This window comes from Talpa occidentalis, unplaced genomic scaffold, assembly GCF_014898055.3.
Source record: "Talpa occidentalis isolate TD23 unplaced genomic scaffold, MPIMG_talOcc4v2.1 talOcc4.8, whole genome shotgun sequence".
Lineage (NCBI taxonomy): Eukaryota > Metazoa > Chordata > Mammalia > Eulipotyphla > Talpidae > Talpa > Talpa occidentalis.
The window spans coordinates 6,623,557-6,646,618 of record NW_023605194.1 but is presented as its reverse complement, the minus strand read 5'-3'; the positions used below and the strand labels follow the sequence as shown (position 1 = coordinate 6,646,618).

Sequence of the window (23,062 nt, the reverse complement as noted above, 5' to 3'; positions counted from 1 at the left end):
AGCCCTCTGGACACGCCAACCCCAGTCCCCACCCTATACCTCCACCTTGGTCCCTGGCACATAGGCCTTTGGGACATGCTGATCTGATGTTGACCAGGGAGGCCTCAGTGGGCGGGGAGCCTGGTTGGCAGGGCGTCAGAGGCCCCACCGGAGCTGTCCATCCGGAAGTCGGCTTTCCATCTCCTGGATTTCACACCACTCCCAAAGAGCTTGAGGGGTGTCTCCAGGCCTGCCATACCCTCTTTTGGAAATAGCCTGTAATGTCACCTGAACATTCCACCATACACTTGGCCTGCCCCTGCCTCCCTTTGCTTTTTGGGACACATATTCTCTAGATGGCTGCCTCACTGTCTGGGCCTCAGAGGCAGACACCAGGCTGGAGTGTGGCTGAAGAAGGGTCTTCCTTGGTGCTCCTGCTCCCTGAGGCTACAATGTGCTCCATACATTGCTCCGCCTGCAGCTCCTGGGCTGGGTGAGGCGCTTGCTTGGCTGGTGCAGGAGGCTTGGAATGTTTGCCTCTAGGACAGTGACACCTGGGAGACAGGTGAGGAAGTGTTATAGGGCAGCCCCGATATTGAACGGGTTCCTGGCTGTGGGTCCTCACCCGCGCGCTTAAAAGGGACTTATGAATACTCCACTACAGGCACACACAAAAGGTTAATACAAGGTTTATTTACAAGGGAAAAGGAAATAAGGAAAATGTACAACTCAGAGAGAAAATAGGGAAATAAAGTCTTTAATGCGTCCTACCCGATCCGCCGACCTGGAAACCCAAAGGCACTCTCAGAACTGGCGGGACGCTGCGAGCTGGCGGAGAGCCAAAATGGGGGACCCCCCCCAAAGCCCACGGGTCTGCCTTTATATCAACCTGGCTGCTTAACCCCACCCTCAGGTCCCAGCCACCTTCCCTTGGGTGGGGATGGGATTTGGAGTTCCCAGTGTCTTTGGCTTTGGCCTGGGGTGGGGGTGGAGTCCACAAAGCCTGTATGGGATTAGCTTTAGGACAGCCTTTTCCCCCTAACAGAAGGACAGGATTCCGTTGCTCTGACCTGTTAACTACTGTTTGGCAAAACAATGGGATTTGGTTTTTGGGGGGTGGTTTGGGAGTGTGCACTGTGGAGGCAAAGGTGATGACACCCTGGAGGACATTGTATTTTAAAGGTGGCTGCAGCACAGCAACCTTCTACTTTGCCTTGCCACACCCCTGCCAACAGGTGGGTCCTGTCTCCCTTCCTTGAACCTGGGCTGACCTTGTGACTCACTTGTAGCCAATAGACCAATAGAATATGGTGGAAAACACAGGCTAGGGCAGGAAAACCCTTTGGCTTCTCCCTGGTTCTCTTGGGATACATTCTGGGTGCTGCCAGCAGCCAGGGAGGATTCTGAGCACAGTGCTTGGGGTTGTGTGTGTTGCTCCAGGCAGACCCCAGCCGACTGCAGCATCCACCTCGCCCTGGCTGTGACCTTCTGATGTCCAGTGTCAAGTCCATGGTGATGCAGCCCGGCTGATGTCTGGCCACCATGACCATGTGAGAGATTTTAAGTGAGAACCGCCTGCTCGATTTCCTGAGTCACGAAATTATGAGAAAAACAAATGGTTGTTTGGACTCATGAAGTTGCGGGGTGATTTTTTTCTGCCACCACTAAGAACCACACAGCCAGAGCCAGCATTTGAATGAGCAATAAGTAACTGGGGTACTGGGGATGCTGCTGTTTTCACTTGTAGGTTTTATATTCTTAGAAGCATCTTTCAAACAAATTTCTTTTTCCTTAGTTTTATTTAAAATGTCTTAAGACCCTTGGGAGCAGTGAGTAGCTTGTCACAAAATCAAATAAAAACAAGCCTGAAAACTGTGCAGTAAATCTTGCAGATGGAGCCTGCAGTAAAATGGTAATGGTGATGAAATCCTGGGTCCTCCTCCTGTGTCTCTCTCTTTTTTTAAAGATTTATTTATTTATGCACGCAAGAACTGGGGTACAGGCCAGAGGTGCGGGGGTTGAGAGGATTCACCAGAGACAGAGTGGGGAACAGAACAGGCAGACTGACTGAAATCCACTGCTGAGGGGAGCAGCGGGCGAGTCAGGAGAGGTCTGCTGTGCCATGTGGGTAGCTCCGTGGCTGGGGATCGAACTCATGCTCCAGTGGCTGTGGACAGCTTCGCAGCTTGCGTCTCAACCCCTTGCGCCACCAGGGAGGCCCTGTTTCTGTCTCCTTTCTTTTAATTTTCATCCCCACTCTGTAAGGTGCACCCGTTTTATAGATGGCGGGGGTGGGGGGCACTGAGGCTCAGAGATGTTCAGGAACTTACTAGGAGCCACACAGCCAGAGCTGGCATTTGAGTAAGCAAGGGCGGACCTGACTCCAGAGCCTGTGCAGTAAGATCACCGAGTGTCTCCTTGGGGACAAGGGTGGAGGTCTCTGAGGGGGCCTCTGGTGCAGTGCTGGCACTCAGGACCCTTCAGGGTCACCTTGGGGAGTGTCTTCAAATCCGCACGCCCAGGCCCCATCCTGTCGGAGTCTCTCTCCAAGGTTTCTGCCTCATCTCCAGTGGGTGCCCCTGACTCTGGACACTGAGCTGGGTGAGGAGACGTGGCTCATTCTTGGTGTGAGCAGCTTAGTGACAGGGTGAGGGACAGAGGGCAGGTGTCCGGCAGCCCTGTGCCCCCCACACCTTCTCTTGGAGGTTTGTGCGGTTGCTAGCAGGAGATGCTTCCTACTCAAGAGGGAATCTCAGTGCATTTATGACGAGATTCTGCAGAAATCTTCTGGCTCCGGGCTGTGGAGACTTGGTTCATTCCACCATCTAGAAAGTACTTCACTAGTAGCTCATGTGCCAGGCAGGGCTGCTGGGCACAGTGCTGGCAGAACAGTCCCGGGTGGCCCTGCTTTCTTCTTGAAATTACAGAGACTGGACAAATGAGCTTTAGAGTGTAAAACCTTAAAGGAGTGAGAGGGAGGGAAGGAGGGAGAGGGATGGACCTGGAAAAAGAAAGACGCAAAACCCAAGTGAATTTAGGTCTCTCTAGATCACACTGGAGTTCAGTGGGAGGCTGCTTGAATGGAGAATATTTTCTGGAGCACCTGTTCAAAGTTGCAAAATAGACATCAGACCCTACGTAGCCAGGGAGCCATCCTTCTGGACTCGGAGGACACGCCCTGGAGTGGCCCCTGCCCCCACACGCTCCAGGGGACTTGCAAACCGTCACACAAACCATCACAGTCATCGTCACACACAAGCCTGAGTCTGGGGCAGAAACCAAGGCTGATTCTGTCCAGGGCCTGGGATGGCTTTAGGATGAGCTGATGTTGGGGTTTGTCCGAGCCCCAGGGGTTACCCTAAGACTGTTGGGCACCCTGATGGGCTCTCAGAGGACAGGACAGCTGGCTTCCTCCTCTCTGCCTCCCAACCCCTCTGCTCCTCGCCTTGGCTGGTGGTTTTCCTTTTCCTGGAAGTGCAAACCCAAAGCCTCAGAAACCCCTAAGACCCGCCCACCTGCCGCTGGTGTCTCTCCATCCCGCTGCCCCTCCGTCACTCTGCGCATGTCTCCGGCTCACCCCCCTAGTCCCTGTGTCTGCCTCCCTTTCTCTGCTCTGCTCACTCCCCATCGTGATCATTCCATCCCTCACTGACTGGAAAACCACATTCCTTACCCTGGCACACATGCTTCAGTCCCCTAGCTCCCTTGGCTCTCTCTAGCCACCTGGCACCCGAATCCGGCCCACCGGGTGGAGCAGTGGGCCACAGGGCTGGGAGGTGGCCGGCGGCTGGGAGCCGACAGCAGACCCCGTCCCTGCAGGCTGCCCCGCCAAGATACCCTCTTGGTGACTGTTGCTTGCATCTGCCGGGTGGTGTGGTTCTCAGGTGTGGGAGGCCCGGGAGGGTGAAGAGCTGAGGAGGTGGCTGCTCTAAGTTGTCTGGCCCTTGGCAGCAGCCCCAGAGTGCACCTCATTTCCTTTCCCTCCTTCCTCTTTTCCCTTCTGTTCCTCTCCTGTCCCAACCTGTGTTGTTTTGGAAATTTCTTCATGCTCATTCTGCCCCCTAGTGGTGGCGGTGGTGCCAGGACGCCGAGGGTGACCTGGAGGGCCCACCTGCTCCTTCCCCAGGGGCCCCGCTGATGCTCCCTTTGGTCCAACCCAAGTGCATTTCGTTTCCAGAGACCATGCTTCTGCCGTGGCCTTGCCCAGGCTGAGCCACCACTCACCACTTCAACTCCCAGTTCATTTTGGAACCCCAAGTTCTTAGGCCCTTTGGATGTCACCCCATAGCTATTCTCTCCTGCCCAGAAATGGTCCTTGTTGGCAGGTGATGACGGAAAATTCGAGAGTCTGAGAAATTCTTTCCCTCTTTGCCCAGTTGTACCTGGCGAGACCCACCAGCAGGGCCAGCCTGTTTCCATGCCCTGGGCTGGATTCTCCGCCCGCGGGTGCGGCCGCCTTGCTGGGGCCTGGGAGCACAGGGAAGAGCCGGGCCGGGCCTCACGCGTCTTTCTTTGTTTTTGTTTCAGTTTTACAGAGTTTTTGGATCCGTTCCAGAGAGTCATCCAGCCGGAAGAGATCTGGCTCTATAAAAACCCTCTGGTGCAGTCAGACAACATCCCCACCCGCCTCATGTTTGTAAGTACTGTGATTTCATGGCTGACTGGACCACTCTCCCCAGGATGAACCAAATGGGTTTCGTTTCTGCTTTCCTAGCCCCTGCTGAAGGCCAAGAGCAGCCTGGAAGGAAAAGAAAAGAAGCAGCCCGTCAAATTAAACTCCAGTTCAGATCACGATGGAGGCTGCTTGGTCAAGTGAGAGGGAGTAATTATTGCCCAACACTTTGGATGGAGAAGGGGCTTGTCTACCTGAGCTATGCTGAGTTGTTGCCAAATATTTACCAAAAAATAAGACTAGAAACGAGGCAAGGGGTCTTCCTGCTGCACCCCCTTGTAGGATTGCCTTGAACGTGTCCAACCCAGGCATTCAGGCAGCTGCTCACCCCTTTGCTGTTTTAGCCAAGCAGCTGTTGACACCTGCTGAGACCAGAGTGTGGCTCAGCCCTGGATCGTGTCTCCTGTCTCTGTGCTTCTGGGAGAAGTGGACAAGCACTCAAATAGCTGCTGGAGATATTGGGGTTACTTTGACGTCTTCACCCCACCCCATGCCAATCTCAGCCTTTGCTTCTTCACTTCCTACGTACCAGGCACTTTCACGGGGTGCTTAAGAGAGAATCTCATTTAATCCCATCTGCCCCCCCAGTGAGGAAATGTCTTGTCCACATTTGGCAGGTGCACAGTTAGGGTGCAGGGGATGAGGGAGCTTGGGTCTGGCGTCCCTGCTGCTCCCCACTGACCCGCAGAACCATCATCACATCCTTCAGCAGCAGAGGAAGTATTTAAGCTCCCCCTTTTCCTGGGAACAGTAACTTTTGTATGGACAGCCTTGTAGCTCCAGGGAATTCTGTTGACCAGCTCTTGTGTTTCCCATCCCTGAGGGTGGAAATGAGCTTTCAGCTAGCACCAGAGGAGTGCTTTTGCATCCAAAGAAATCCCCTTGACTTTATGGAGGAAATCTTGTAATTAGTGCTGATCAGAAAGATTTTGTCTGCGAACTCTCCCAAATGCCCAGAACACTACATAAGCATTAAAGTATTATTTTACTCACCTTTTAGTGATTATTTTTTCTGAGGGAAGATAAACTCAATTTTGGGAAATCTCAGGGAAGCTGGATAATTAGAGTGTTTATGAGTTGGTCATTACCTAACCCGTGAGTGCTAAAACCAGACTTTTCCATTTCTGCTCCAACTCAGATCTTCCACAAATTCTAAAAATAAAGGAACCAGTGTGTGTCTCGCGAGTATACGCCATGGTTTTAATAGGAGGGAATTTCTATTTGCCCCTTATTCCCATGCTTCAAAGATTTCATATTTCCTGTGCTGTGAAACCCAATTTGGAGACACGTGTTCATGTGAGGTGTTGTGAGAAGTTGGTGGTGTGTCCTAGATGTAGAACAATGGATTGTTTTGAGGTCTAGATACGAATGCCACAGACATTCCCCACGGCAGCCATGAGCAGACTGGCAGCGGGAGGAAGGGGCAGAAAAGGCATGATTCAGGACTGTGACCTCAGAGAACTGAAGGGTTTTCAACCACAAATACTGACTCCTACCCTCTAATCTAATGAAATAAGTTCACTCTTTTGTTTTGCTAATAGCAGTGGATAAATTTCATTCATTTGGTTACAGCATTTAGTGCAATTTCATAATAACCCAAGAAAAGCAGTGGCTGGATTTGTGTTACCTGCAGCACAGAGATGAACGTGCTCTGCCAGCGCTTATGGTCGCTGTGTTCTCTGCGGTTTTATTAAGCGTCTGACATACCATTTGTCTATCATTTTGATCACTTGAGCTCTCCAGGTGTTTATAGAAGACTTAGTAATTGAACATATTTTCACCGTTTTTAAAAAGTAGCTTGGTTTCCATAGAAAGCTCAACTTTCATTATTTGATATAGAAAATCTTTTACTTTTAATTGGAATGTTTTAATCAAAACTTTCAAACTTTGTAATCAAATTGTTTTTTTCAAAGCTGTTGGTATTAACCCAGATATTTCTTGATTGGGAAATAAGTGCCTCTGGAGGGGTGTGTGTGTGTGTGTGTGTGTGTGTGTGTGCGTGCGTGAGAGAGAGTTTTAGAGGAGCCAGTTTGTCATATGTCACAAAAATAGTGTCAGAATCCTGGCTGGAGAATTGAGTGCAGAGGAAATGTCAGTAAGACATGCCTGTGTTTGGCACTATTTGCAGAGGTGACATCTTTCAAGATGCAGGTTGGGCCATTTGATCCCCAGAGTTTGTTCCCCTCAATGACAGCAGTCCCCACCCTTCCCAGGAGCACTGAATCTTGACATTTCCTGGGAGTTCCCAGGCCCCTGCCTTCAAAAGAGTCACTCTTCCTGCCTGAGACCGTGGGGATCTCCAGAGCATCTTCAGGGTGGAAAGTCTCAGTTGGGCTGTTGGTACTATTTTGTTGTCACTAGAAACTGTGTCTACTTCCACATGGGACCCCTCCAGGAGCTGCTGTGGGTGAAATCCATAGCAGCTGCAGGTGATGGGGAGTCAAATCAGACTTGGGGTATACCCTTGGGGAACCCTGAAGCCATCTGGGGGACATGATACTCTAAAGAAAAAATAGAATCTGGAAAGAAACAGAGGAGAGACTTGGGTAAACTTGCAGGGTGCATCACCCCCATCACCATCATCACCATCACCACCAAGTCATCACGGTGTGACTGTGGAACTGTGCTCATCCCCGTATAAGCACATCTCAGCGAAGCCCTTAGAGTCATCTGGGATTTCCACCTTTGTTGTCCCATCCTTTCAGTGGAGAAAATGAAGCTGTCGTGGGATGAAACAGTGAGTCTAGGATCATGTGACATCAGTGGTCAGACTGGGATCAAGTGCTGGCAGCTGAGTGTGGACTCCCTGGAGCTGTGGGAGTGGCCTCACAGAGGGGCACAGACACGGTCAGCAAGGGCCCTGCAGGCCCATGACCAGGTGTGTGTTTGGAGCACTGTATGGTGGAGGGGTGCAGGGCAGCAAGGAAAGCAGCAGCCTGCGGTGACATGAGGTTAGTTCATTATCCTTCTTTTAACAGACAGGTATGAGGCACCTGCCTTGGGCCAAGCCTGGCGCTAGGTATTGGGGTGCAGAGCTGAAGAGGCAGGACTTTTCCTCTAGTGGGGAATGGGCATAAGCACCAGTGTGGTGGTCTGGCATCTCATGAGACCCTTGAAGCCCAGGCAGGACTCCAGATGGAACCCGGGTAGAGACGTGTCCCCAGGTTTTCCCTTGACTTAAATTTTTTTTACGCAAGACCTCACCTTTGCCCTTGTCTTTTTTCTCCAGCCACAATGTGTCCAGAAGATTGATTTTCCTTGAATATCACTGCTATTGTCTGGAGTTGATCACAGGGCTTCCTAGTCTGGAGTAGGCTGATTTGAAGGAAGACTGAAATAAAGGCAATTTTGGGGGTGGAGGGGAGGGAAAGAGACAGGCTGGCTGGTGATGGACAGTTTAATTTTTAGCCTCTTTTGCGAAGTTGGAGGCAGCTCTTTCCGCGAAGAGCTGGGATTGTTTGCCCACAGCAGGGCCCCTCCAGGTGTCTGCGTGTCCTGAATTGTCTCCCTGATGGCTCGGTTCCTCCCCTCTCTGTCCAACACAGAAATGAAGGCATTTCGGGCCCACTGTTTGTCTGATGTGGACAAAGAGCAGTGACAGGCTCGTCTCCAGCGAATCTCCTCACGTTGGGGTGCTCAAGCTTTGACCCCTGCACTTGTTAACAGTTTTGGGACCCTCGGTACCGCCTCCCTTCGCACTCCTTGCTTGAGTATCCCGATGCCCACAGGCATGCCCTCCTCGTGGGGTGCCCCATTTGGGGGTGACTGGGTGTGGCCCGGCCCGTGTTGGTTCCATCAGAGGATGCACGAGGCAGGGCCCTGGGTGGAGATAGGGTGAGGTGCTGGGATTAGCTCTGCCCTGTCCCTGACCCAGTGGTGCCACTGGTGGGACCTGGGGCCGGAGCTTCAGCTCTTCATGACTTCCCTGGCCTGGTCACTCTACCAAGCTTTTCCTAGCTTGGGCTGTTGGCTCACAGTTTTCCCCGGGGGACTATGATGTGGAAGCCGACATGGTCGCTGGATGGTCACTCTCCGCTGGACTCGGGGAGGGGGAGGGTGTGTGCCCTTGCGGGGCTGCTGAGCATCAACTCCCAACTTCCTAGCTCTGTGGGAGAAATGGGGAAATCACTTCCTCTTGGTGTCTCAGTCTCCTTGTCTGTAAAAAAGACTTTAGCAATGCTTCCCTCCAGGGTGCTGGGGGCAGCAGATTGGAGACTCATAGCACCCTCCTTAGCAAGTGACACATAAGAAGCATCAGTATTTGCCAGTGAATTTGAATCCTGGCGATGATACTTTGCCTTGGATTTTGTGATGGGCCCCATTTTAGGGATGTGGAGACTGAGACTCAAAGGCAGAGGTTGAGTGACTGGCTCAAGGCCACAGGGCTGGTAAGGGTCAGAGCTGGGGCTTGAACCCCTGGCTCCCTGTCAGATGCCTGCATCCCTTTGTGTGAGAAGCTCATGCCATGGGGTCTTGGACCCTCCTGGGTGCTGAGCATTTGTCACAAAGCTGGTGGTTCTGGAGAGGAAGCCAGTGCGTATCCGAAGTCATGAAATGGGTTAAATTAAATGCAGTCTGGTTCAGTGAGTGTTGGGGGATCCCATTAGGAGAAGGAGAGCAGAGGCAGGAGGGGTGTTAAGAGAGACCCCCCTTGGCCGTCAAGTCGAGCACCTCGAGCCCCTGTGCGGTGTCCCCTCTGCTGCCTGTTCCCTCCTGCCTCGGGCCTCCTGGAGACAGTCTCTGCAGCTTCGTAGGGAAAGTCTTCCCAACTCCTATTTTTTCCTGGCATTTTATTTCTGTCTGACCTTAGCATATATTATCCGGGCAATCGTGTTAGGCTTTCTTCAGTTCTGTGCTGTCCTCGTAGTGAAGGTTTAGCTGTCAGTGGGGTCCCTGAAGGGCATTCACTGTTCAGGGAATTACTTGCCCTGTTGGGAGCAGGTGGCCTGACCTCCAGCACGGAAGTAAGAATAAGCAAGGAGGTGGACCTGTGGGAGAATTGGATCTGGGGAAACAGGAACTTCTTTGACTTTGACTATAACTTTGAACCTAAGTAAGCAGAGACTCCAGTCATGGCTGGTTAAACACTGAATGTGTGAATCCAAACTCTGAAGCAGTGTTTGTCAATCACCAGCCCCAGTATCATTCGAGGTGCTTCTTAATGTAGATGTAGATTCACAGACCTGTCTGATAAATGTATTGGAAGGACCCAGCCTTTTATTTATTTATTTTTTAAAAGATTTATTTATTTATGCATATAAGAACTGGGGTAAAGGCCAGAGGTGCAGGGGGTGGGGGGTTGGTAGTGAGGGGATTCACCAGAGACAGAGTGGGGAGCAGAACAGGTGGATCCACTGAAATACACTGCTGAGGGGAGCAGCGGGCGAGACAGGAGAGGTCAGCTGCACCATGTGGGTAGCTCTCTGGCCGGGGATCGAAGTCATGTCACAGTGGCTGCCGATAGTTTGATAGTGCTGAGACTTTGACCCCTGCACCACCAGGGAGGCCCAGGCCCCAGCCTTTTAACAGGCCTGTAGGTGTGAGAGCCCCCAGGTGGCTGTGGAGCCTGGCATGGACTTACTGGAAACTTAATGCACAAAGTCTTGTTGCCTTTTCCAGTTGCCCTGAGAAATCCTCTGCTTCTCTCCTAGCTGCCCTTAGACCCAAGCCACATTCTTTTGAAAACTATGGTGACAAAACTTTTTTATTTAGCATGTAAGCAACCAAATCATTCAGGGCCTGATAAGGAGGCTGGTAACGTGCATAGGTGCTCAGAAAGAAATAGGCAGGTAAGGGAAGGGATTCTCCTATCTCGTGAACCATCTTTGAAGACAGCTCCCAAACAGGGGTCCCCAAGGTGTTTTGAGCTCTTGCAGTCTGATTGTAGCATTATGCAGGGCATCTTCAAGTATTTTGAAGGGTCATGTTCATCTGGATGAATTCTGTTCTTATACAATTAGTGTCGTCTCCCCATTACTTCACTCTATCCTAAAAATAGCATCCCATTAAAGCACCAGTGGGAGTTTCCAAAAGTGTGAACACCAGTGATCAGTGGTTATTACAGCCAATCCTGCCACCAACTGGGGACTTGTGAGCTATTTGGTGCCTTCTGACATTGTTATCCTGAGATGTTATAATCTGAGGAGGTGAGATATATATATATATATATAAATATGCATATATATACATACACACATGCATTTATAAAGCTATGTATTTGTGTTTGTATAGAGCTTTTTCTGGGATGGTGGAATGTTGAAAATAACTAATAACCATAGAATGCTGAATTAAGACGAGGTGTGGAATGCAGAGCACCTGGTCTCCTGAGTGTGGCCTTGCTACTCACCAGCTATGTGTCTTTGGACAATTCATTTAGTCCCTGAGAATTGAGAAGAAAGGCTCAGTCATTCTGAGGATTCACGTGGCTCCAGTGTCTGGTGGTCCCTGCGCTAGTTCTGCTCTTAGAGGTTCTGGTTCTGTGATGAGCATTTGCACCTGAATCCCACGAGCTTGGTTTCATAAGTCCTTATTGTACTTCTGTGCTTTGGGCCAGGGAGGAAAGAGGATGGAGGAGGAAGGAGGAGAGACTTCGAGCAGAAGGACTGTCCTCTGCTTTGAGGGCAGATTCATATTGTACAAAAGGACACTGAACAGGGATGGAATGGCTGACTCTGAGCAAGTCCCACGTGTCCCTATTTGCCAGAGAGCCAGAAATGGGAGGCCAGGGGTTCTTCCACCCTTTCTGCAGGGGGGCCAGCGAGGGGGCTTCCTGGCAAAGATGAGTCAGCATCATTATAGACCGTTCTTTTCTGTTTAAAAAACCACCACTTTCAATGTGGCTCCCAGCAATTACGAGTTGAATATAACCCACCATCAGCTACCCAGTGTTTCAAGTCTCTGGCGTCTCTGTGTGCAGATGTCAATCCTCTTCCTTTGTCTGAGGTCAGGCGTTCTGTAAGGTCATCCAACTAGTGAGTGTAAAGGAAGCTAATGGGAATTAATTATTAATCAGCCCATTGATAGCAAACTGCTGTCTTCATAAGGGATTATTTGTTATTTTTTCCAGGCAATTTCTTTCCTCACACCCCTGGCTGTTATTTGTGTGGTGAAAATTATCCGGCGAACAGACAAGACTGAAATTAAGGAAGCCTTCTTAGGTAGAGTATTCACAGATCCTGCTTCAGGGGGTGGGGCTGAACTTAATCAGATCACAAGATTGACAATATCTTCGCTCACCCAGTGGATTTTTCTGTTGGTCAAATTAAGCTTGGGAGAAACGGACAAGATAGACTTTGCTTAAAAAAAAAAAATCATTGTTATTGAAATACCATTATTTTACATCCTTGCTCGTGTTTCCACAGTACAGGCAGCCTGCCAACCAGGTGGAGTGGCCATAGCCTCCATAGCACCCATAGGCAAGATAGACTTAAGCTCTAAAAAGAACCAATGCACAAATTGAGGGGTGGGGAGCCTATTTTTTTTGCTGTTGTCCTTGGTGCTGAACATGATCTGGTACAGAGGTGGCGTAGCCCCTTGGGTGGTAAGCAAAGCGAATCTGAAATTTTGCTTCAGTGGCTGTCCAATCCCACATTTGTGCCTAATAGGCCCACATTTCAAGGAATTTGGAAACTGACCACAGACTCCTTGATCAACCCCCTATGACTAATGACAAAGATGCAAAAGCAGGTATAAAATAGAAGTTGGAAACAAGTCCCATGACTCATATTCGTTTTGGAAATTGAGCAAGTGTAAAGAGTCCACAGCCTTTGTCCTTGGCCACAATATGAGTGTTATAAATTCTCCCCAAGCTAAGACGTCTGCATGTGACACAAGCTTTTTTTAGGACTTTTTAAGATTAAATCCATTTTTCTGATTTGCACATTCACCTCATGGTAAGTAAAGGACACTGTTAAGGGACAGCCTGCAACTGTGTTTCCAGCTTTTTGCTAATTATGAAAACTGAATTAGATTTTTTTTTTGACATTCCCCCATAAAAGTTATCCAAACCCTTCACACAAATTGTGCTGTTGGTTTATTGTGAGGACTTGACATTCGGTTTGACAGTAAATCTGAAAAATGAGATTTCCCACAAAAGGACATATTTGTTAGATACTGGGTTTAGAGGAAATGTGAATGTAGCAAGATAGGACCTCCCTTTGCTTGGTAAGGGAGCAGGGTGAGAGCTAGATCTAGAGTATATTGAACAGCTAAAGGGTTTTTACTCTGAGGCAGGGCAGGCAACATTGCTTACGTCACTGGACTTTATTTAGGTTCAGTCTAGTTGAAAAGAACAGAATCCCTCTCATATTAGCCCAGATAAATTGCGGGTTTAATTGTACGGCTATAACAAGCAATTTCACAGACATCTAAGACCCCGGGGAGAAGGACAGAGGTGTGTAGTGGGGACTGGAAGAGTGAGCCAGGTCACTGGGTGGAGATGCTCCCCTCAGCTCACAGCCTCTCCCCTCTTCTCCTCACCCCACTTACCTCATTCCCCTGCCTCGGCCTTGTTTCTGAGGCTCACGGTGGTTGTTGCTCATGCCCCACTCCTGGGATCAGCTCTAGTGTTTGTTACTTAGTTTTGCTGAATCTCATGGTATAGATGTCCCAGGCGGAGACCCTGGCCCCTGATTTCTCAAGCCTGGACACAAGGCTGTGGCCGGTGTTTAGGTCAGGTGCGTGCCCCAGGCTGCTCCCCTGTGGGTGGGGGTTTGGCAGTCACGTGATCTTGGTGTCCTCAACTGAGGTTGGAAAGCTCAGTTTTTCCAAGAAAGGGCAAATGTGCCCTTCCCCATGTGACTTAGCAGTGAGGGTAGTGCTTGGACAGGTATCACTGCAGTCCCCAAAATATCCTGTTGGCAGCCCCTCGTGGTTGGCCTGGACATGTTCACTCCTTACTTTAGTTGCTCCCCCGGCACAGAGTCCCAGGATATGTGTCTGTGGGTAAGAACTATCTTTCATGGTTATGGTTATAATTTACTGCCAGCTTTTGGAGTCGAGCTGCTGTTACAGCAGTAAGTAGCTCATAGTTACTTCCTCTAGACCTTTTCATTCTCAGCTAAATCTCCCTTAGGGTGACATTTCAAAATTGCACAGCATACCCTGCCTCCTATAAGTTAACAGAGAAGGCGGAGTTATTGGATGTTCTGTTTGCCTAAATAAATGAAAGTCTGCCCTGTAAAAATGATTGAGAGCCTCCCAGTGCACACATCTTCTTAAGATCACTGCTCTTAGGAAGCCCTGAGAGTAGGGGATGGGGCTGATCTCTAAAAAGCAAGGATAGAAAACTAGGAATAGCCTTTCCACTGCAATCTGGAGCTCTGGACTTTCTCAGGGAGGTGATGTCCCTTCTTTGCTCTGGCATTTTCTGCAGACAGAGCCCAAGGATTCCCCTTGAATGCATGTTCACAGAGGTCCTCTTTGTGTTTCTGCCATTGGACAAAAGGAGAGAGACTTGTCCCAGGGAGCACTGGGTTTTTAGGGATTTAGGCTGCAGAGCAAAGTCTGTAACAGGGACCCTGTTAGAGAAGCACTGCTGTGCTGAATTCTCAAGGACAAAAAAAGTCTCAATAAAAGTTCTCTGATCTTTGGGAAGGCTCATAAGTAGTGGTGATCCCAGTACAGGCCACTTGCAGGCCAACATGCATGGCATTTTGAATCTTTTTTATCATATACAGTCTGGGTTGTCTGTCTGAAGCTTTGCTCAAGCCTTCAGTGCAGGGGAGGCGAGGTGCTGCAAACAGCCCCTGAGCCAGACCCACTGGGCTGCTGTGTGTCAGCAAGGGCTCCTGTTGGGCCGTCCCTGTTCTGCTCACCCAGCTTTCCTGCATTGAATCTCAGCACAGCCTTCTCTCTGGTATCTGTGTGAGGCCCCCATGTCATCCCTGGAGGGGTGTGTATGTGCTATTCAGAGGAACATCCTCATCTGTTTGGTTTACTCCCAGAATGCTGACATGGCTTCCACCCTAAACCCCCAGATCCCCACTCTTTTCTGCCTCCTTCAGGCTTTTGGATCAGAGAGTGAAGTTGTGGTTACATCACAGCCACACGTTTCTAACTCAGCTACTTGCTGCTTTTTAAAGAACCTCTCTGTGCTGCAGTAAGCCCCACAGGTGCAGAGGTTGGAGCATGGATGGTGTCTGGATCTATGTAGAAATCTCTAACGCTCCTGAAGGGCTTTTGAGATCAGCTTGTGATGCTTGTTCTTGGAGATGTTCTCTGTGCTCAGCCCCATGAGGACAGGAATCAGAATGAGCCAGCCCTGTGGGGAAAACTCAGCAGCGAGCAAGTCAAACCTACCAGGAAAAGTCCTCAGTCTTTACTGGGTGATGTCACAGCCTGTTCATTAGCATGCAGTACACAGAGAAGAAAACCCAGGGATTTTCCTCTCCTCCCTGCAACAGAGACCTCTCGGCAGTGCTCCCAGGTTTCCAGATGGGAAGCTAGCATTTTAGGAAGGGTCTGTGCAAATACGTCATCAGAGAACCTCTCCAAGTTCCCCATGCTTCTTTCCAATGTAGACACCCCAGATGCAGGCCTGGTGTTTTAATGGCAGTACTGTTCTGTGATTCATGCTCTGCTCTCCACCAGCTGCCCGTGCAACCCTCCTTTGCTGTCACACTCAGATATATGTCCAGTTGTTTCCTCTCCCACACTTAGGTGATGAGTTCCCCTTAGACAAAGGTGGTCATTCGATCTGATCCCTCCCATTCTCTCTGCTTCCCACCACTGGTTCAGAGCAGGTAGTTTCTGTCTCCACCACTGGCCTATGTCCTTGGTGACCAGGCTGGCCATTCTAGAGTGCTTTCTGCTTATAGAACAACACATTTATCTCCCCAGATGGCCATGAATTGCTGTAGGCAACTCCTTCCTGAAAATGTCCCTCCCCTGCTGTATTCACACATAAATCTCAGCTAGTATTGAGTAGTTAATATTTGTCAAAGGGAAACGGTAGCTCAGAGGCTTTATTACTCAACAAAGCAATGGAATAGAGAGCATCCATAGACTTTATTGCTTATGCAAGGCATTTGACCTTCCAGCACATCGGCGTACCCTTTGTATAGGCTAACTAACCACATGAGATGGGGGAGGTCCTCGCAGGGAAAATTCTGCAACTCTGGTCCTCTGCACCCATTGGACAATGCATCCTTCACTTAGCAAAGTCCTTCCAGACTGCTTGGAGAAAGGCCCCATTCTGTCTCTTTCACAGCGGTGTATTTCAGAAGTTCCTGCTAATTGAGGTGACAAAAGCACCAAGTGGGCAAACCTGAAATCCCAGTTTGGGGATTCTTCACCTTCTCAAAAACAGTGCTTTCTTTTATAGCGGGGACAGCTGTTGGTAGATGATAGTTCATCCAGGAGATCATCGCCAGGTGGGAATGTCCTAGTGCGCAGGAGGATTCCAGCAACTGCTCTCACTAGACTTATGTCTGAGAAACTTGCCAGAGGAAATAAAAAAGTAATGTTTCTTGCTACCAGTAAAAGAGGTTCTACACACTGTAGTATTAAATCTGTGCACATCAAGCCAGGGAGTGATAGATGGGCTCCTCTGTGATAATGAAAATTTCAGGGAAGGAGGAGAGATAAATTTCATGTCCTAGGGGCTTGAAATGTTGTGAGTCACTTTCCAGAGTCCTGAGCTAATTATATTTTACTCCAGCAACCAAGTTTCCTCTGTTTTTTAAGATTGGGTTCATATTTCTAGTCATCAATTAAACAGTATGATGATGTCACAGTGATGATGCTGATGCTGATGGTGCTGATGCTGATGATTTTGACCTGAGAGCCAGCTGGTTATTTTTCTGTCTGTTGGTTTTGTTTTGTAGCGGTGTCCTTGGCTCTTGCTTTGAATGGAGTCTGCACAAACACTATTAAGTTAATAGTGGGAAGGTAAGTTCCACAAAGAAACATGGGGTGACTGAGCCCCATAGGGCCACCTGAGGAGGAGCCTTGGCCACAGGGCATGGGAGGGGACAGAGCTGGCCTCTTCTGGTGGTCCCTTAGATAAGCCTCCTCATGGACTTTCTGTCCCCAGCACAGATCTTGTCTCTTCTTTGAACTGTGGATGCTGTTTCTGAGAGCAGGAGGTCCTAGAAGAGCGTGTCCATTGAAGGGCCTTTCTGGTGGTCCTGACCCCATCGTGGGCGTTTTTAGGGTCACCCCCTGCTAACCCGGGGCCTCACTACTCACTTGACAGTTTTGGCCTCCAAAAAAATTGAGACTATTTATTTACTGTTCTCTTTGGGGAAAGTATACATTGGCATTTGAGCTTTGGCGTGGGGCACCTTTCTGTTACCCCTGGGAAATGATTCCATTCTCCATTTATCCTGTCTCCTCGATCACCTGCTCTGGAAGTGAGCTAGTCACTGTAGAGACAAATGGTCAGAAGGCGTGAATTTGAGACCTGACGTTGACCCTGGCTAACTGCTGGGCTTGGGCAGGGCGGCTTCCCTCTCAGAACCTCAGCTCCTTGGTGCAGGGCGCCCTGGAGGCCCAAGGGGGCAGGAGGTGGATGCCCTTGGGCAGTACTGCAGTGCTCCAGGTGCTTGGAGTTGTGGTGGGGCCTGGATTAAATGCTGACCCTTGGGTCCTGTCCTTCAGAGGTTCTGTTTCAGCAGGTAAACGAACAGCCACGCTTGGCGAGGCACTAGAGTAGGAGGACAGTATACCACACCAGCAGTGCTGACAGAGTTTTGATGTTGATTACTGACATTGAGCATCAATAGCTACAGATATTGAGGGGTTATCATTGGGCCTCCAGAGCAGGGAGGACCAGTGATCAGTGTGCATGGACTGTGACCTGATCCAGGCAGAAAAGGGGCGCTGGCTTACTGCCTTAGCGAGACTTGCCCATGGTGGGCATCTGGAAAATATTCCTTGAATCACTGGAGAGACTGACCACCATGCCTGTGTGGGGAACCCCCTTAGTGGGGAGGAAAAGCATGGGGGTGAAGGTGTAGCTGTGAGCATTCATTTGCTGGGGCTCAGAGCTTGTCTTTGCCACTTACTGGTTACGAGTGACCTCGGGCAGCAGTGTCATCTCCCTAAGCCTTCTTTTCCCCACCTGTAAAGTGAAGACAGCCCCTGACCGGCCGCAGGAGGGTCCCGAGGAGTGTGTGCTGTATCCCTCCCATGGTTGCTTAGTGAGCACTGTGTCTGGGACCCGGTAGGGCTCAGAGATGCCAGGCAGGTGTCCGTATGCGCGTGTCGCGGAGCAGAGCTGCCAGGCTCCCTCAGTGAGGTGAAGTGAGACCTGCTATTTGAGGAAGGCAGTTGGCCACCTGGACACAAGAGATGGGGGTGCAAGGGTCTTGGAGTCTGGGCCCCTGGAAGCGGGGCCGCAGGTGGAGGCCGGATCTATGCTCCCTCCACGGGGGCTGTGCTTGGGGTTTCTTGTGCTTCATCTCCCTTAAACATCGGGGGCCTTTGGGTAGGGACTCAGCTCCCCCTTTACAGAAGTGGAAACTGAGACTGGGGGTGGCTCTGTGACCTCTCCAAGGTCATAAAAGTAGTAAGTGTCAGAGCGCGGGGCAGATCAGATCTTCCTGTCCCAGAAGCCTGAGCGTCCTGGAGACCCCGGGTCTAGAGCCTCCACAGGGAGCTGGGTGCGGATGGCAGAGGAGGAGTCGGGGCAGCTGGGAGTGGCGGGGATCAGCTGGGGGTTTGTTTGTGATGGCAGCGTTTTATATTGAAAATGTCCATGGTGTCTTTTGTAGACCTCGCCCCGATTTCTTTTACCGCTGCTTTCCAGATGGAGTGATGAACTCGGAAATGCACTGCACTGGTGACCCGGATCTGGTGTCCGAGGGCCGCAAAAGCTTCCCCAGCATCCATTCCTCCTGTAAGTTCAGTGGCCGAGACTCACTTTAATTCCCATCATGTCTCCTGATCCCTGTTTTGCACATTTGGGTGGACAGAGAAGGTGTTCTGTCTTCATCGCAGGATGGTTGACTTAGAGACAAGACATTTGCGGGGTAGTAATAAGAGGCATCTCTCGAGATCACAGGACATATGTTGCTTTCCAGAGCTTGCCGGGGGGACGTGTGACACTTTACCCGTAGGTGGTGAGATTCAGGAACCTGACAGTGCAAGGGAATTTACCAGATCCTGTGAGATACTATGCTTTTCAGTTGAGCGTTCTTGCTAATTTATTCCCTCAGAGAGTGTGTGTGTGTGTGTGTGTGTGTGTGTGTGTCTGTGTGTGGACACCGATATATAGCATATATATGTATACATAGGCTTCCCCCTCCCCTCACTGAGAGTCTGCTTATAGATGGGTGATCTCAGGTGGGTCAAGGGGAGCATGGTGTAGTGGAAGGAACCCACCTTTGAGTGGGATGAATCCTGGCTGTCCAGGTATTAGCTCTGTGACTCAGCTCCCTGTGCCTCCCTTCCTGCTGTGTGAATGCCTCCGTGATGATTAAAATGAGCGATAATGATCACTGGCATTTCTGGAGCATCTACTGTGCCAAAATGTTTAGGTGTGTGATGATCTTTAATCCACTCAATATATAGGAAGTACTTAGTAAAGTACTTGACATAAATAGTAGTTATCCACCTCCTTGCTTATCATTGGAACCTCCTGGCTCTTGTCTTCATTCATTCATTCCATCAATCTTCATTGAATGGCTCAGGTGCCAAGGCACTGGGCCGAGTGCTGAAGATGCAGAGATCCATAAGACACAGTTCGTGTCCTGGCAACGCTACAGGCAGGGCATGGCAGACTGTATACTAGGTTGGTGATTCTGGGATAATGGGGGGAGAAACATGGCCATGGAGAGTGACCCCAGGGAGAGTACAGGGTGCTCTCGTGACCCCAAACCCTTGATTCCCTGCAGGGCTGATCATCGTTTGCCATTGGCAAGCTTGTTATTTCAGTCTTTTTTTCCCCTAATAACTAAGACATTCCCTGATAGTAGCTGGGTCCAAGAATAACTGGAGGCCTTCCCTGCAAAGTGGTTGTTGGACATTTGGCTGAGAGCCATTGCAGACCAGGCTGTCAACTATCTTGGAATACAGGCACTCTAAGTGAATCCCTGCTGACCTGTCAACTGCCTGCCAGGTCAGATGTCCCTATTTTAGGTACGGGGCCGGTGAGGCTCAGACAGACTCAGTAACTTGTGCAAAGTCTGACCTTCACAACGGCCTCTGAGGACTTCTGATGATTGAATATAATGGAGAACTCACCGTTCATGTTCACTTGAATAAATAATTCCTGTAGTTATATCGTCTCTAGTTTCCCAGACACGGTACCGAAATGGATAGTGGACTCTAACGATCTGTCCAACGCCTAGCCCTGGGACCTGTGAACATGACAGTTGAAAAAGGGTCTTTGCAGATATAATTAAGAATCTTAAGGTGAGATCACTGTGCGGCTCGACAGGCCTCAATCCAGTGACAGAAACCATTATAAGAAAGAAACAGAGGAATATTTGAAACTTAGAGAGAAGTAGGCAGAGGTTGGAGGATACTGCCCCAAACCAAGGAACACCTGGAGTTGCCGGAAGCCAAAAGAGATGAAGAAATCTCCTCCTCTAGAGCCTCAGGATGTAACCTTGTCAAGGTTTTGATCTTGCCTTCTGGTTTCCAGAACAGTGAGAGAATAAATTTCTTGTTTTTAGTGACTGGATTTGTGATCCTTTGTTACAACAGCCATTGGGTTTGAAGACAGAGATTTTGATCACTTACCAGTTAGTGAAAGGATTTGTCTTATAGTTGGGGCGGGGAGTGGGGGGGAGCTTAAGATAGAACATACCTTGGAAATCACTTCCTCTCTCTGTTAGTTTTTTCTCTCCAAAGTCACGTTTTTAGTGATGTCTGTTTTGGAGGAAGCGGTACATACCAGCTGGGGAAATCCCAGCTGTATCGAGTTATTTGTCTCCTTATTGTTGGGGACTACTGTACAGGCATTATTTGGAGGCACCTGGAATAGTATTCACCCAGATTGTTCTCCATCTATTGTCTTGCCAGGTCACTCAAGTTCTCTGTTGTTTTAAAATGTCTTTTGTCCTCCCAAAGCCTTGGTGCTGAGCTTTAAGGGGCTTCAAAAATTAAAAGCAGTAAGAAATGAAACCCTCTAGGAAAACCTTAATCCTGACTTTCAAGTGGTTGACTGAAGACCACAGCACCGTTTCATATCTGCTGTTGCATCTGAACTTGGGGAGGAAGCGGCTCTCATGTGAATATCTCAAGCTGGAAGACTGCTGGACCCTAGAGATTAGAGGCCATATATGTTCATTTTAGAGGCACTCCCTCCCTAGCAAATGCATTTTCTGACAGGGCTGCCCGCCAGCTGCCTTGTCAAATGCGGGGCTGATGTTCGATGTGCTAGACAAGCTTTTTGACAGTAGCTATTACTATCTTTTGCTTAAAATGCTACTTAAAATGTTACGAATTCTTACTATTTGGCAGACACAGAATTGTCCCCAGCCTCTAGGCTTTGATGGGGGTATTTTCGTCTGTTCTTTTTTCCCTTTTTTATGACAGGTCAGTGATTGCCTTGCAGAAAGCTGCCACAGCCACTTAGAAAAAGCCATGAGTGCTGCTCTCTGCATTTCTTGTTGTAGACACTAGGAAACCTAGTGGCTGGTGTGACTTTTAAGGAGATTCTGCAGCCCAGAAGGGATGACTTGCTTGGGCTCTGGATTGACACACATACTCTTCATCCTCCTCAATAAAACCAGTTGTGTAGCTGGACATGTGTGAGTGGACACAGGAGTTCTGGACTAAGGGCTCTTCTATGCTGATTGCTCATGCTAGGTGAACATGGGACACTTCTGCTCTGTTCACAGGTGACTGGCACCTCAAAGGTAGTCCATATCCACACATCATCCAGCAGAATTTAAGAACAAACACTGATTTCTTTTGGAAACAAAAAGGTCTTGTCCTTAATCCAACCATAGCAGCTGAACAGCTGCCTCCCACCCACCACAAGTGCTTACATTGCAATCTGTCTGCAAACAGGACATCCCCAGGGCAGCAGTCTTAGGGGATTTGCTCTCCCAGGCAGCCTAAACAACCGGGATTGGAAAAGCAGAGATCACAATTTCAAAGAGCAAGTAATTTCTTTCAGAGTGATGAGGAGCTTGAGATTTAATGTGGAGAAAAGCAATGCCATTCTCCCAGCGGGAATATTCTAAAAAGGAAATTGTCTTTCATTGCATAATCTCAACATTTGATTGGATATTGATTCAACTTCCAGAAAGAGGAGAACCTTCCAAGAGAAAAATAGAAAGGACAAATTATGAATGCCATGTTCTTCCTGTAAAAATGGTGGGAGTGAATAGAATGATGCTGCTATCCGGGGGGTCACCCAAATCCAGTGGTTGCCTGTTTTTGTAAATAAAGTTTTATTGGTACACAGAGATGCACATTTATTTACATAGTTGCAAAAGTGACAGATGGCTCACAAAATGGAGCATGTTGAGCATGCGCCAAACAAAATGTTCAAAAGCGCTACTGTAGAGGTTGGAATGAAGCAGGGATGAATAAGAGAACTTTTAGGGCAATGAAACAATTCCAAATGATACTAAAATGATGGTGCCTGCCATGACAAATGTGTCAAACCCATGGAATGAACAGCACCCAGAGCGAACCCTGATGAAAACTGTGGACTTTGGGTGATTGTGACATGCCAATGAAGGCTCCCACACTGTGACAAATGATGGGGCATGTTGATAATGAGGAAGGCCAAGCATGTGCGGAAGCCTGGGTTATATGGGAGATTTTCTGTACCTTCTTAATTTTTCTGTGAACCTAAAATGGCTCAAAAAGTCTAAAATTAGCAGGACAAACCAGCAGGCTGGAAACTCGGGCATTCTGTGTGCTGTCTGGAGGTAGAATTCTTTATTTGGAAAACTCAGCTCTTAAGGCCCTCAACTGATTGGATAGGACCACCCACACTGTGGAGGGAGTGCTCCTGTACTTAAAATCAGCTGATTATGAATGCTTATCTCATCAGAAAAAGACCGTCACAGAAACATCTGGCTGTTTGACCAAACAGCTGGCCACTACAACCTAGCTAAAACTCGACACAGCAAATTAGCCATCACCCAGCTCTTCTTTCCTTCCCCTTTCATTTTAAGATCATAAATACCCTTAGAATGATTAAAACCTCAGTGGCAGAAGTGCCAAACATTAGAAGGTCCGCATTTAGCCTCAAGATTTCTTTGATGACAGCCCTTGAGATGGGCGTATAGACACTAGAGGGTCTCTGTAAGCTGAGAATCTAGGAGTTTGCTTTTGCTGAATGGGTTTTAGATGTGAATGAAGAAATTATCACAAGACATCATCTATGCTAACCAGCCAGGTTTAGCTCCACGAAGCATGAATATTTGATATTGTAGACCAGCTGGTCTGAGTGCTTCGGCAGGATTTTGCATAAAGAAAAAGAAAGCAGGAGAGAGGAAACTG

The 23,062-nt window shown here is 49.1% G+C and overlaps 1 protein-coding gene across 1 annotated transcript in view; it reads left to right on the top strand.

The window, feature by feature from the left end:
- The window catches only part of PLPP4 (phospholipid phosphatase 4), a 101,878-nt gene that overhangs the window by 36,103 nt on the left and 42,713 nt on the right, over nt 1-23,062 (top strand). Inside the window, exons 2-5 of the mRNA XM_037496190.1 lie at nt 4,507-4,615; nt 11,718-11,808; nt 16,477-16,540; nt 18,367-18,491. Of these exons, the coding sequence (XP_037352087.1) occupies nt 4,507-4,615; nt 11,718-11,808; nt 16,477-16,540; nt 18,367-18,491 (389 nt within the window). The remainder of the gene's footprint in view (nt 1-4,506; nt 4,616-11,717; nt 11,809-16,476; nt 16,541-18,366; nt 18,492-23,062) is intronic.